At 44.3% G+C, this 15,304-nt stretch overlaps 1 protein-coding gene across 7 annotated transcripts in view; it reads left to right on the top strand.

Moving 5' to 3' along the window:
* SIL1 (SIL1 nucleotide exchange factor) overlaps positions 1 to 15,304 on the top strand; it is a 314,302-nt gene that overhangs the window by 233,348 nt on the left and 65,650 nt on the right. For all 7 annotated transcript variants that reach the window (XM_007172237.2, XM_057540342.1, XM_007172240.2 and 4 more), the window contains exons 6-7: positions 342 to 533; positions 6,400 to 6,521. In XM_007172237.2, the coding sequence (XP_007172299.2) occupies positions 342 to 533; positions 6,400 to 6,521 (314 nt within the window). The remainder of the gene's footprint in view (positions 1 to 341; positions 534 to 6,399; positions 6,522 to 15,304) is intronic.

The raw sequence follows: 15,304 nt of genomic DNA, 5'->3' as shown, positions 1-15,304 counted from the left end.
AGGTTAGGGGTTGGAGGGTGAGCTTGCATTGCTTCCCCTGACCTCAGTGATTACAACAAGAAGACTTGACATTCTTCCAAACATTGGAAGGCAGACTGAGATAGGTGAACCTTGGAAAATCTTGAGTGTGTTCTTGGGGCAGAGGGCTACATGGGTAGACTCTGAGGGCTCTCTCTTCTCTGGGCATCTTGGAAAGTATCAGGACTTTTGATAGTACAGATTAAAGAAGATTGCCTCCTAGAGCAGCAGTTCTTTGAGGATGGGCATCCATGGTAGACCACAGGAGTCTTGGGGAGATGTCTTCAATCGAGGATTAACCATCTCTTTGCTACTCTCCTTAGGCAAGGCAGGCCAAAGTTAAACGGCTCTTCCGTTCCATTGAGGAGCTGAAGAAGGACTTTGAGGAGCTGAACGTTGTCATTGAGACTGACATGCAGATCATGGTACGACTGATCAACAAGTTCAATAGTTCCAACTCCAGCCTGGAAGAGAAGATTGCGGCACTCTTTGATCTTGAATATTATGTCCATCAGGTATTATATTTCATTGTCTGTCAGTCTGACTTTTAACTAACAGCTCCAAAAATAACACCCCCTGCCCAAGGCCCTACGAAAATATTGTCACCATCTTTACTTCTCTCTCAAGGTGTACAGCATTTTTTTTTAAATAAATTTATTTATTTATTTATTTTTGGCTGCGTGGGGTCTTCGTTGCTGTGCGTGGGCTTTGTCTAGTTGTGGCAAGCGGAGGCTGCTCTTCGTTACAGTGTGCGGGCTTCTCATTGCAGTGGCTTCTCTTGTTGCGGAGCACGGGCTCTAGGTGCACAGGCTTCAGCAGTTGTGGCGCGCGGGCTCTAGAGCGCAGGCTCAGTAGTTGCGGTGCCCGGGCCTAGTTACTCTGCAGCATGTGGGATCTTCCTGGACCAGGGCTCGAACCCATGTTCCCTGCATTAGCAGGCAGATTCTTAACCACTGCGCCACCAGGGAAGCCCAGTATATAGCATTTTTAATCTAGGCCAATATCTGTTGTAGTAAGATATCTTCTTACAGACCAGAGCCAAGCTCTTTTTCATTTGGAGTGTTACTTCATTTAATTTTTCAACACTGAGGATACACTAGAGGTAAAATAGATGTGGTACTTGTTCCATGTAGCTTATAGTCTGGAAGTGGGAATGATTAAATAATGAACAATTGAACAATAAAAAAATTAACAATTTAATAATGAGATAATTTAAGATTGCAATAAGGGCTCCAAGGGTAATGTGTGAATATATAACAGGGGAACTTAGCCTAGTCAGGGACACTGGGGAAGGCTTCTCTGAAGTTGTGACATTTAGGCTGAGCATTAAAGGATGATTAGGGGTTGACTAGGCAAAGAGGGGAGATTGGAGCTGGGGGTGGCAAACTATGGCCCACTTTTGTGAACAAAGTTTTATTGGAACACAGTCACATCTATTTGTTTATGTGATGTTTTATTGCTTTTGACTGTTTTAATGCTACAGTGGCAGAGTCAAGTGGTTGTGACAGAAACCACATGGCTCACAAAACCAAAAATGTTTACTATCAGGCCCTTCAGGAAAAGTTTGCCCCATTGTATTAGAGCATTAGAGGCAGAGGAAACATCATGTGCAAAAATTCTGAGTCAGAGAAGAACTTGGTGAGATTGAGGACCTGGAAAAGACTGGAGTGACTGGAGCACAGAGACAAGTGGGTGGGGTGGCATAGATAAAGTAGAAAGGTTAGGGAGTCAGAGAGGTGAGGTTTGGAAAATCATGCTCTTCATGATTTTATCCTTGATCCTAAGAACCATTGGGGAGTTTGAATCAGGGAAATGACTGATCAGACTTGTGCCATAATTGTAATAGTTAATGTTTATTGAGCATTATCGTATACTAGGCACATATTCAAGTGCCTTGTACACATTAATTCATTGACTTCCATACCTGCCTTTGGAGTACTACTGTTAATCCCATTTTATAACTGAGGCAAATAAAGCACAGGTCACATTTGTGATTGCCCAAGGTCAGCCAGTTAGTGTAGAGCTGGGATTTGCAACAACATCTGTCTGACCCTAAACTCTGTGCTCTAAACCTTTCGGCTACTCACAGGATACTGGTGCCATCTGAATGAAGCTCAGAAGAGAATAGGTGGATCTAAGTGGAAGGAGCCAAGAGAGGTCATGCACTTATTGAATAAGTTAATTTATTGCACGCCTGTTAAGTTCCAGGCACTGTTCCAGTCACTTAAGATACATTTGTGAACAAAATTGGAGCTTACTTTCTAGAAGAGGCAGATAGACAACAAACATAACTAACAAGTAAATTATATATAATATGTTTGAAGGTGATAGATACTATTGAAAAATAAAAAGTAGAGCAGGATAAGGATTGGCAGTGTTGGGAAGGAAGATTTCAGACAGGAGCAACAGCAAGTACGGAATCCTTAAGGTGGGAGCATGTCTAGTGTGTTTGGGAAACAATAATGTGGCGGGAGCTGAGAGAATGGGGAGGGAAGTAGGTAAAACTTGGAGAGATAAGGGAAGGGAGATCATGGAGCACCTTGTAGGCTGTGGAAAAGAATGAAATTAGACAGACACTGTTTGGAGGATGTTGAGCAGAAGCATTTGATCTGACTTACTTTTAAAGGATCCCTCTGGCTGTGTGTTGAGAATTAGTCTGTAGGCCGAGGGCATGGGTAGAAGCAGGAAAACCAGATAGGAGGCTATTGCAGTAATCCAGACTAGGGGCGATGGTGGCCTGGGAAGGCTGTGTAATCATAATCAAAGGCTTGTTTGAGATCGTCATCAAGACATAGATCTTCAGCGTCCTCCCACGCACGACAGCGTCCTTGTTCTCTATAAACTAGGCTAAAAGACATTCTTTAGGATTTTGCCAGCCTTTGTGTTGAGAGAGGATGGGTGTGTACTGTATCTGCAGGAATTATGGGGTGGCCTCTTCATCTCTCTCTGCTCATAACTCTTTCTCAGGCCTCAAATAGCAGGTCTGTGATCCTTTTAGAGAAGAAAATGGACCTGGGTTCTCTTTCCTCTTTCCAGTCTTTCTCTCCAGGGTAAAAAACAAAAATTCCAACAGCTTTTCCGTTATAGATATTTAAAGGATTAAGAATCCTAGGGGTTATTGGCCAACTCAGTCCTGCTCTGATGTTGACAGCTTTTATTTTTTCTCTTCTTAACACTTGGATGGATCCTTAGGTATCCGGCTTCAGGCTCTTTAGTTGCAGCATAAAAGGCCAAAATGACCTTTTATGAGAGCTTATCTTACCTAGGGGGAGTGAGTACACAGGAGGCTAGCAGGGCCCTAACAAATTTTATTTCCCTTGCAGGTTCTTTGGTCACCCTGCAGTGTCATCTCTAGGTTGATGACCCATTCTGCTTTCATGGGTCACTGGGTGGGATTAACAGTTTCTTGGACATCACCAAATTGAGCCTGTGGTCAGTCCAGGAACCAGTCCCCGCGTGGAGACCAAACTTGATCTGTTGGCAGAAGAGTCATAAGTGTTTTGGGTGATTGGTCTTTTGAGTAGAAATACAGATAAGGTGGTCTGGGCTGGTATGTCGGGCTTCCTGCAATAGTGTTAAGTTGTGATTTCACCAGGGGATTAAAGAAGACATAGCTCGGCCTCAAGTTCCAGTTGCGATGGGGAATTAGGGTGATGTAGTACTAGCTTTGAGGAAGATAGGACTCTTCTTGCCAGGAACTTACTTAGTCCACTTCTATTCTAGAGTTACTGATTGGCGGTTTTGAGGAGCCATGGGCTTCAAGGACCCAAAGTGGATCTGCCAAGGATTCCTCACAGCCATGTTTGAATTATTAAACAAGATTTGTGAAAAGCAAAACCATGTGTGTGGAAACAGTGTGTGAGTTATTTATGAGGAACAGCCAATGTCTGCCCCATCCACCCTGGGGTGGTGTATTTGCCTTCCCTCATGTGACTCCTCAGTTATTTACCATCGTTTCTCCCTTTCTTTATTCTCCTGGTTCTCTCATTGTCTTGTCAGTTTTCTGGTTCCCTTTTTCCCTCCTGAGTGTTGGCACAGTTCCCTACTGCCTCCTTCCTTATGTGCTCCCTGCTTCTACCTTGAGCTCCTTTCCACCTGTCCCACCCAATCCTGAGGGAAGCCTGGGAAAAGTTCTGGCCCCAGACCCAGGCTCTGGTCATGCCTTCTCCTGTGTGATACTGGGCAGGGTCCAGATTTTGGAGCTTGGGTGTGCAGTAGGCAGAGTGACTCTTTTCTTCCTCATCTCCAGTGAAATAACAAATGAGAAAACATCTTGAAAAGGCTGAAGTGCTTATGTAAATGTCAGCATTTATAATACCCTGGATTATCTTTGTAGTAATGAAGATAAACTGAATCTAGAATAGAACCTCTGTGACTCTGGGCTGTGTTGCTTTGCTCTGCTGGGACTCATACCAGCCTTGATAAGTAGCCATCTCAGGCATGGAATTATAGGACTCTGAGCCAGAGTTTTATATCTAGAAAACTTGGAGGAAGGAAGATCAAAGGAGAGGTAGTGAATTCTTAGATTTTAAAATCAGAGTATGTGAGGAAGGAAGACTCAGTAAGTATTATTTATTTATTATTTATTTTTTTGGCTGCGTAGGGTCTTAGTTGCAGCATGCGGGATCTTTTGTTGCGGTGCGTGGGCTTCTCTCTAGTTGTGGTGCGTGGGCTCAGTAGTTGCGGTGCACGCGGGCTTAGTTGCCCTGTGGCGTGTGGGATCTTAGTTCCCCAACCAGGAATCAAACCTGTGTCCCCTGCATTGGAAGGCAGATTCTTAACCACTGGACCACCAGGGAAGTCCCATATTATTTGTGCTTATGTCAGCAAAGCACCCAGCTCTGAGTCTTCCTAGTTAGCCGCGCTATGGCCCAGTAAATCATTCCTCTTCATAAGGACATATTAGAGCAGACAAATGCCAACCCTGGCTTGGGGACCTTATGACAGAGCAGACTCCATGCTTACTTCAGGCCATGGATTGGCCATCTCTTTAGGTTTGTGGTACAAGCGACCCACTCATTTTGTTGACACACATATACCAGATTGCCTTTTTTACTCACAGTGGAGTTTATTTCAGTAACATCTTTTTCTGATCAAATTTATTCATTGGTTTAATGATGATTTATTGAACACTTAACTATATGCTTACACTGTTGTAATCACTGGACCTATACCAGTGGACAGAAAGACAAAAACCCCTGCTCTTGTGGTTGAGTTTAAGAATGATCTTCTAAGTGGTAAAAACAGGCTAGACCTCTCCAAAAACATAGGCAGAGTCAAATATAGCCCTTCAAACTGGATTTCTCCGTTAGAGCCATCTTCCAGTTTGGAAGGATACAGTCAGGTAGGAAAGGGCTCAGTGGCATCTGGAGGAAAAAAGTGGGTAGTAGTCACATTGTTGTTGGGCTCTAGTTTCCTGAGTTCTCCTGATGATTTGTAGAGTGGGATCAGCATGTAGACAAGAGACAGCTTTTATAGCAACAGAGATATTTTCAAGGGAGACTGTAGCTACTGCATGGGGAAAACAGGATCCAGTGACCTTTCTGAGGAAGTTGAGTTTTCTTGTTCCAGGATACCAATGAAGCTTGGGGAATGAGATTCCCTGTAGAATAAAAGAGACAGAGTCTGGACTTGGGGCTTTGGACCTTAAGTATAGCCTAGACCAGTGTTGTCCAAAGGAACTTTATGGGATGGTAGAAATGTTCTGCACTGTCCAATAATAGCCACTAGTGAGTAGCACAGACCTAGGCTAAAGCTTTTGAGAGAGAGACTTTTGTGCAGATTTATCACAAGTGTCCTCAGATTCAGTCAACCTTAGACTAGATTCAGTCAACCTTAGACTATAAAGTGAGGAAGAGGGAAGAGAAGCGTACTATTGTTATTCTTCTCCTAGCACTTTTCCAGCCCTTTCCCTACAACAGAGTTCCTATTACAGTCCCTGATTTCTAATTAAAAATCAGCTTTTTAAAAAGTGTCTGCTGCTTCCACTGCCCACGTTGAGGCTGGACACCAACAGGAAGCATAGTGCCATTTACTAGTGCTGATGACGCCAGATCTTTGTGTTAACAGCTTGTACATTACGAGTAAGCTTGTGACTCATTACGGTATTAGAATTTTCCAGGACATGTTTGGCATAAGCAATTGCTAGGTACCATTTCTGCCAGTTCCCATGCACGTGCTCATAAATCACGTTAGGTGAATTAGGAATTCTCAAATTTAAGATTATTTAAAAATTTAGTTTGTTTTTACAAACCCTTTCCTAGTTAGAAAGGCCACCGACACTTTTTACTTGATTTTTTGGTTTGTTCTTCAGTAGTCACCAAAAGAAAGGCTCTTCTTTCCTTGATGTCTGTACTGTACTAAGCAGTGCCTCTGTTGCAGATGGATAATGCACAGGACCTGCTTTCCTTCGGTGGCCTTCAAGTGGTGATCAATGGGCTGAACAGCACAGAACCCCTGCTGAAGGAGTATGCTGCGTTTGTGCTGGGGGCTGCCTTTTCCAGGTGAGCAGCATGGATGGACATCCCATTGGCCAGGATCCTTTGGACCCTTCAGGTGAACTCTAGCTTTACTCTTGGCCTGACTGGCCTGGAAGAAGGTTACATTTGAACTCATGCACATCTCTATCCACAGTTTAGTGTAATCCCATTGAAACTAGAGTAAGAATTTGATTCTGCCCTTATTCCAAGTAGATAAGAATTTTCACCCATGTTGTCACCATCTGTGACTCTTGGTTCCCCCTCATCCTATATGTATGGACTTCTAAAATTTATTTATTTATTTATTTATGTTTGGCTGTGTTGGGTCTTCGTTGCAGTGCACGGGCTTCTCATTGTGGTGGCTTCTCTGGTTGTGGAGCACAGGCTCTAGGTGCGTGGGCTTCAGTAGTTGCGGCATGCATGCTCTGTAGTTGTGGCTCACGGGCTCTAGAGCGCAGGCTCAGTAGCTGCGGCGCACAGGCTTAGTTGCTCTGTGGCATGTGGGATCTTCCCGAACCAGGGATCGAACCCGTGTCCCCTGCATTGGCAGGTGGGTTCTCAGCCCCTGCGCCATCAGGGAAGCCCTGTATGGACATTTAATAACATATTTTAGGTCACATTCTCTGTTTTATTCAAAGCTAGTTAGAAGTTAGACCAACCATAGGTAGTTGAGAGGAAGGGGAATGAACTCCAAGAGCTGATCCTTTTGGCAGTAAAGCTACTCTGGTGATGAATAAATGATGAACCTGACCAAGGAGGGCCTTTTGTGGGGAAATGTGTCTTCCCCTAGTTGCCTGGAACCAATCAACATGCAGTCAGATTATCACACTCTCTGGATTGGGAGTTGTTTAAATTTCAGTTAGCCTGGCTTATGCTAGAAGACCGATCAGGCAAGAGAAATGAGCATCTCTAAAGAGTGGATGCAGAAAGAGATATGAGTACCTCATCATTATACTCATCCTAAAAACGTCAAGATGTCTTCAAGCTGTAGTTGGTCCATTGGAGCTATAGTTCCTTCTGTTTTTGAAAATCTGTTCCTAGGACCATTTGTTCCTCTACAGCAGGAACCAGTATTCTGATTCTTGCTTTAAGGGCACGTGTGGTTCCTATTAAGTGTTGCCTCACTTGCATGCAGGGATTGTGGTGATGTAGGAAAAAGGCTATTCTGAACATTTTTACCATTAGAATCTTTTTTTAAAATTAATTTTTATTGGAATATAGTTACTTTACAATGTATTAGTTTCTACTGTACAGCAAAATGAATCAGCTATACATATATATATCCCCTCTTTTTTGGATTTTCTTCCTATTTAGGTCACCACAGAGCATTGAGTAGAGTTCCCTGTGCTATACAGTAGGTTCTCATTAGTTATCTATTTTATACATAGTATCAGTAGTGTATATATGTCAATCTCAATCTCCCAATTCCTCTCACCACCCCCTTCCCCTTTGTTATCCATATATTTGTTCTCTATGACTGTGTCTCTGTTTCTGCTTTGCAAATAAGATCATCTGTACCATTTTTCTAGATTCCACATATATACGTTAATATACAATATTTGTTTTTCTCTTTCTGACTTACTTCACTCTGTATGACAGTCTCTAGGTCCATCCACATCTGCAGATGACCCAATTTTGTTCCTTTTTATGGCTGAGTAATATTCCATTGTATATATGTACCACATCTACTTTATCCATTCCTCTGTTGATGGACAGGAATCTTTGTTTTGAAAAGATTTCCTTTGCCTTTCATCTCTGCTTATCTTTATTTAATCAGAGTATCGGTCTGATGCCCTCTCATTCTCAAAGACTTAAGCATCTTTTCTTAGTAAATTGAGGGGCAAAGCTAGGAAGGCTGGAAGAATTGTTCTGTGGGAAGAGGTTGAGGGCACTGCAAGCCTTTGTTTCCCTTATTGCTTACCTGCCTCATCTTCAACCCCTGGCTGTCCTGTGGACTCCAGGGTATATCTCCCTTGCTCTGATTTACCAGAGCCAGGCAGGGATATCACTGCCTGTGCGCCTACTGGAAAGGTGAAGAATCTGTGAATTTGTCATTGGTAGCTGTGATTTCAGCCCTGGAAAAGTTAAGGTCCTTATCCTCATAAGGCTTTAGAGGCTTGAGAACTTACTGAGGCTCACTTTTTGTTTCTCACGCCATAAAATAATTGATTCAAACGTTATTAACCTCTTTCCCCCAGACCCTTTTGGGTAAGCTTTTCTGTAATCCCAAGTACTTTCTTTCTACTTTGAATGTGAACAAATTATTCTATGTATACTTTGCCATTGCTTCCGGAAACACATTTCATGGGGGAACATCTTGATGTCACATCTTAGTTAAGGGGGGTTAAGTGACTTGAGAAGCATGCTTTGGGCCTGCTTAGCAAGCCATAACTCATCTGGGGTCTGTGCCAATATGTAGTGTTATTAAGACTTTTTCGTGATTGTATTAGTGTAAGACCGTGTTAACATTTATGTGGCATCACTAAAATTTAAATAGAGATAAATATAAAATATTGCAATTTAGTGTTTTGGTGGCAAGAAAACTGCTGTATTCAAAAATGTTCTAGTCAGGATTTTGATGGCTCACTGGAGGGCAGTTACAGTGACAGCATGTTATAGTGCCAGAGCTTTTGGAAGCCAACAGCAGGCTCCTGAACATCATGAAAATGTCAGTGTTTTATGCAAAGAGGAACTTGATGCAAGGTAAAAGTATTTCTATGCAGAGAGGCAGGTTTCAGTGGTCTAGTCTGCTATTCATTATTTATTCTTGATGTCCTAAGTATTTGTTCCGCAGCTCCCTACCTGCCCTCAGCATGCAGGTGTGCATACACATAGCATGCGTGTATGCATATGTGCACATACAAAGTGATTGTGTGAGTTTGTTCTTTGTCAAGAAGGCATTCAAGGGGTAGTGAGCACATTGGAATCATGGAGTCTCATGGTTTGGGGATCTTGTTTAGAAATCATTCCTTCCAGTTTTCTGCTGATGAGGAAGAATATTGCTCAGTCAGTCCAGATGTTTGTTTGGGAGGACTAGGTAGACCACTGTACCTAGAGTCAGAAAATCTAGGTTCAAGTCCAGTCTCTGTCATTTCCTGGTTGTTTGCCTATGGGCAAGGGATTTCACCTTTCTAAGCCTCACCTTTTTCATTTGTTAGCTAGAAGCAATAATAGGTTTCCTCTGCATTTCATAAGACTGAATGAATATGAAAGAACATAATATACAGTAAGTCCTGTGAAAATGCTTATAAAGTACCTGTCAGTGATGTGGGGTATATCATCATGTTCATCGTGTGTCCTTTTTACTCTGAGTTTTCACTGTAAGGCACTTCTTTTTCTTTTGTTTTTACAGTGCAGACCTTTGTCTTCCTCATTTTCTCTTCTATTAGGAGCTTGCATTCTACCACATATATCTCTTGGTGTTAACTTTGCTGCTTCATGAGGGTATTTATTTGCCTACCTGGGTTAATTGCTTCATCAGGCCTCCACATACATTCTGTGGACGGAGAGATCTCTTCCGTGGTGTTAAATGTGAAGCAATTAATCCAAGATCAAGAAGAAAGAGTTGACATAAATGTAATTGACGTGGCCACTCAGTGTTACATGGCCACTGAAATAGTTTGTTCCCTTTTTTAAATATTATTCACACTCATTATGGGTCACACACACATTCATTTTCTGCTGCCCATGTTTTTGTTGCCCATGTGCAAGGCAGGTCAGGCTCTTGCATAAGAAGATATGTAAAGATAGGGAGGAGTCTGATGCCTTTGGCATCTTCATCTTTCCTTTCTCCTTCCCTGTCCCTCCCTCCTTCCCTGTCCCTCCCTCCTTCCCTCTCCCTCCCTCCTTCCCTCTCCCTCCCTCCTTCCCTCTCCCTCCCTCCTTCCTTGTCCCTCCCTCCTTCTCTCTCCCTCCCTCCTTCCCTGTCCCTCCCTCCTTCCCTCTTCCTCCCTCCTTCCCTCTCCCTCCCTCCTTCCCTGTCCCTCCCTCCTTCTCTCTCCCTCCCTCCTTCCCTGTCCCTCCCTCCTTCCCTGTCCCTCCCTCCTTCCCTGTCCCTCCCTCCTTCTCTCTTCCTCCCTCCTTCCCTGTCCCTCCCTCCTTCCCTCTCCCTCCCTCCTTCCCTCTCCCTCTCTCCTTCCCTCTCCCTCCCTCCTTCCCTCTCCCTCCCTCCTTCCCTCTCCCTCCCTCCTTCTCTCTCCCTCCCTCCTTCCCTCTCCCTCCCTCCTTCCTTGTCCCTCCCTCCTTCTCTCTCCCTCCCTCCTTCCCTGTCCCTCCCTCCTTCTCTCTCCCTCCCTCCTTCCCTGTCCCTCCCTCCTTCCCTGTCCCTCCCTCCTTCCCTGTCCCTCCCTCCTTCTCTCTTCCTCCCTCCTTCCCTGTCCCTCCCTCCTTCCCTCTCCCTCCCTCCTTCCCTCTCCCTCTCTCCTTCCCTCTCCCTCCCTCCTTCCCTCTCCCTCCCTCCTTCCCTCTCCCTCCCTCCTTCTCTCTCCCTCCCTCCTTCCCTCTCCCTCCCTCCTTCCTTGTCCCTCCCTCCTTCTCTCTCCCTCCCTCCTTCCCTGTCCCTCCCTCCTTCCCTGTCCCTCCCTCCTTCCCTGTCCCTCCCTCCTTCCCTCTCCCCCCCTCCTTCCCTGTCCCTCCCTCCTTCTCTCTCCCTCCCTCCTTCCCTGTCCCTCCCTCCTTCTCTCTCCCTCCCTCCTTCCCTGTCCCTCCCTCCTTCCCTGTCCCTCCCTCCTTCCCTGTCCCTCCCTCCTTCTCTCTCCCTCCCTCCTTCCCTGTCCCTCCCTCCTTCCCTGTCCCTCCCTCCTTCCCTCTCCCTCCCTCCTTCCCTCTCCCTCCCTCCTTCCCTGTCCCTCCCTCCTTCCCTGTCCCTCCCTCCTTCCCTGTCCCTCCCTCCTTCCCTGTTCCTCCCTCCTTCCCTGTCCCTCCCTCCTTCCCTGTCCCTCCCTCCTTCCCTCTCCCTCCCTCCTTCTCTCTCCCTCCCTCCTTCCCTGTCCCTCCCTCCTTCCCTGTCCCTCCCTCCTTCCCTCTCCCTCCCTCCTTCCCTCTCCCTCTCTCCTTCCCTCTCCCTCCCTCCTTCCCTCTCCCTCCCTCCTTCTCTCTCCCTCCCTCCTTCCCTCTCCCTCTCTCCTTCCCTGTCCCTCCCTCCTTCCCTGTCCCTCCCTCCTTCCCTCTCTCCTTCCCTCTCCCTCCCTCCTTCCCTCTCCCTCCCTCCTTCCCTGTCCCTCCCTCCTTCTCTCTCCCTCCCTCCTTCCCTCTCCCTCTCTCCTTCCCTCTCCCTCCCTCCTTCCCTCTCCCTCTCTCCTTCCCTCTCCCTCCCTCCTTCCCTCTCCCTCCCTCCTTCCCTGTCCCTCCCTCCTTCCCTCTCCCTCCCTCCTTCCCTCCTTCCCTCTCTCCTTTCTTCAAGTCAGATATTTTCAGTGATCTTTCTGTGACCTGATTTCATCTCATGATGGCACCTGTGTGTGTCTGTCTACAGTCTGGCCTATGAGAAGTCTCTGGAATCCCGGGCAAGTTATTTGTGTTTCTGTGTTTGGGAAGACTCAGAAAGGCCTTGTGAATTTCAGAAGTCATGCAGCCTTCTGTAAACTGGTTTTGGTTTCACTTCTCAGCTAACTGGCTGCTTCCTTTTGTTTTCCTCTATCTCCCTATCTGTAGCCTTTACCTTTTAACTGTCAGGAGTTAAATTATCAAGAAACTGGTATACTTATCCCAGGGATCACTGGCTTTTGCTGTTCTCATGACCCTCCCTCAGTCACTTTTGGTGTTCTCTATCCATCTTTAGTAACTCACATTCTTACATGCATATGTATGAATTATTATGCAATTCCATAGGCTTGTAAATTCTCACTGTATGCAGTCCTTTCGTTTGAACTGTCTGTAGTTTGCAGTGTGTCATGAACCTATGCCTAGTACAGAAAGGGAGGTACATGTGCTATCAGTCATAGTGTGATTGTGGCCTCTTATGATGGATCCCTGGAACAGGATTACGTTCTACCCTGTCTTCGACATCTTCATTGGAACCTCCTTAGGAAATATTGAGTTACATACATCTCTTTATAAAATGAATGTTTACCCCACTGCTGACCTTCACCCTGTCACCCCATGCTTCGTTGGTTCTCTAGTTTTCTCCGTTGTACTCTTCCCACTGATATTTTACTAATTAATTTTAACCATTTGGCCAGTGTCAAATCATTGTGTCCTGTTTCCATCGGTTGGCCTCCAATTTCCAGATTTCTTTCCTGCCATCCCAGTGAATTTCAGTGCTCATCTGTATCTTCTCTGTCTTTCCTGATGGCTTTTGTGAGTTTGCTGGGGAGCATTCTTAATTCCATTGACCTTTACCTTTACTACTGTCATCCACTAGATATCTCGAAACTTGTTTCCTTTTTTTCCCCAACATTTCATGTTCTCTGCCCACCTCCATCATGTCTTCACATTTTCATCTCTCCTCTTAAATGTGGTTTTTATCCTTGTCGTGATCTCCAACCTCTGCACACCCTCCTGTTCTCCCCTTCGCCGTCAGTGTTCCTCACTCTCTTGCCACTCTCTAGGCTCCTTCCTCTTAGCCCACAGATGTTCTCATTTACTTATCCACTGACCCCTGCCAGCCTTCCTTTCCAAACTTCTTGGAAGAGTAGACAAAAAGGGATCCAATAAGTGCACATGAGATACCATCCCTGAAATTTTTCAATAGTATTTTTGCATTACTGATATCTCCATAACGTTTAACAATGTCGACCACTGCTTTCCTTTGGAAACTTTACTTCTTGGCTGCCATGTGATTGTAGTCCCTTGGTCTTGGATGTCTGTAATTAGTTATTCCCTCTCCTTTTCTTTTTATGACAACATCATCTTCTATCTCCTAATCATCATCTTCTGTCTCCTAATTCACCAAGATTATTATGGCCTTGTCCTTATTGTCTCCTCATTTTCTTCACCAGTGGTCCTACCTATTCCCATGGTTTCAAATTCTACCTCATTGTGGATGACTCCAATGTCTAAGTCCAGTCTTTCTCCTCAGGTTCTTTCCTCCATTTCTACCAGACTGTGTCATTGCACCTCAAACTCAAGAGGAAGAAAGTGGGATTCATTTTGCCTGTCTCATAAACTAGGTTTTTCTTCCACTTTCTCTTTTTATCTATTCTTGGCCATATGATTGTCTTCGTTACCAAAACTTGAAACTTTGGAGTGATATTTGAGTCTTCTTTCTCTCTATTTAGTTGTTTACTTGGTCACCGAGTCCTATGGATTTTTATTTTCATGATTGTTGTCTACTAAACAAAGATTTCCCTTTTATAAATCCATTTTAAGGAACCTTGATATTGTGAGGGCAGCAACATATTTAGGGAGGGGACTCCCTCTCCCAATGCTAGGAAATGAGCCCTGAATAGTCTAAACCAAGCATGGTAATCCCATTTTCTGTGGATGTAGATTGATTTAGAGATAAACATGTGACTCAGTTCTGACCAATGAGACACGAAGAGATGTTTGCTGGGAAAGCTTCTGGGAAAGATTTTGTTCTCTTATAAAAAGAAAGATAGTAAAGAGACCTTGTCCACTTCTTTCTGCCATGATTACAGTTGTTGGAGCTACAGCTGGCTTAGACCAGTGAGATGAGATGCACAAGGCAACATGTTGAGGAGGATAAAAGAGGGGAAGGACAGGAGACTAGCTCCTTTATGAATAGTTTAGCTACTATACCGGTTTTGGAACCATCTACTTCCATACTTTTGTTGTGAGAGATAGTCTTTTTTAAAAAAACAGAAAACAAAACAATGTTAGTCATTATTCTATTACTTGTTTCTGAACATATTCATATTAATAAATTTCAAAAATTTCTCTCACATCTTTAAAATTCCTTTTAAATACCCTTGCTTCTAAGGAGGATGGGAGGGAGACGCAAGAGGGAGGAGATATGGGGCTATATGTATATGTATAGCTGATTCACTTTGTTATAAAGCAGAAACTAACACACCATTGTAAAGCAATTATACTCCAATAAAGATGTTAAAAAAAACCACACACACCTAAATACCCTTGCTTCTTCATAGCACTTATCTCAATTTGCAATTAAATATTTGTTTGATTACCTGTTACCTGTTGATAACCCCTGTTAGACAGTACAAGGAGGGTAGGATTCATTTTCTATCTTAATCTTGCTGTCTCCCCAGTATATAGCACAGGACCTAGCATTGAGTGCTAGGAAATGATAACGAAACAACGAAAGAATAAAGTGATACCTAGGAAATGAAATGTTTTTCGGATAGCATATGAGGGCTGAGTAGAGAATGCTGTCTTTATTAATGATGTAATAGTGGATGGTTCAGATACCTTATCTTGACCCTTTAAAAATCTAAGGCCATGGAAGCAGCACTCCCCACTCCTACCCCCCACCCCGCCCCACAGCTGAAGGCCCAGAAAATATAAGGTTAGAGGTTGGGATGAGGTCAGATGTTTTAAATGCCAGAATTTGAATAAAAGATCATGTGCGACTCCTAGGACTAGTTCTGACCTCTTGACTCCATGACCTAATTTTTCACACTCCTCCAGTGACAGGGAGGTGCTCAAACCATTTTGTATCTCATAAATTAATTAGCATATTAACCAGGTTGGCCTGGGCAGTTGGATAGCCTTATAGCTTTTAAAGCTGCATTCAAAGTCTGGTTTCTTTTTTCAAATGGCAATTAATGACAAATGGAAAATGAGATCTAAGCCTGACCAGCTACCCTGAGTATTGAAGAAACCAAGGCTTCATTCTGAGGAGGGAAGCACCACTTTACTTAATGAACTTGTCCCTTCTGCATTTCTTT

This window comes from Balaenoptera acutorostrata, chromosome 2 (genome assembly GCF_949987535.1).
Source record: "Balaenoptera acutorostrata chromosome 2, mBalAcu1.1, whole genome shotgun sequence".
Lineage (NCBI taxonomy): Eukaryota > Metazoa > Chordata > Mammalia > Artiodactyla > Balaenopteridae > Balaenoptera > Balaenoptera acutorostrata.
The sequence above is the reverse complement of the archived record's forward strand: the minus strand, read 5'-3'. Positions and strand labels throughout refer to the sequence as shown.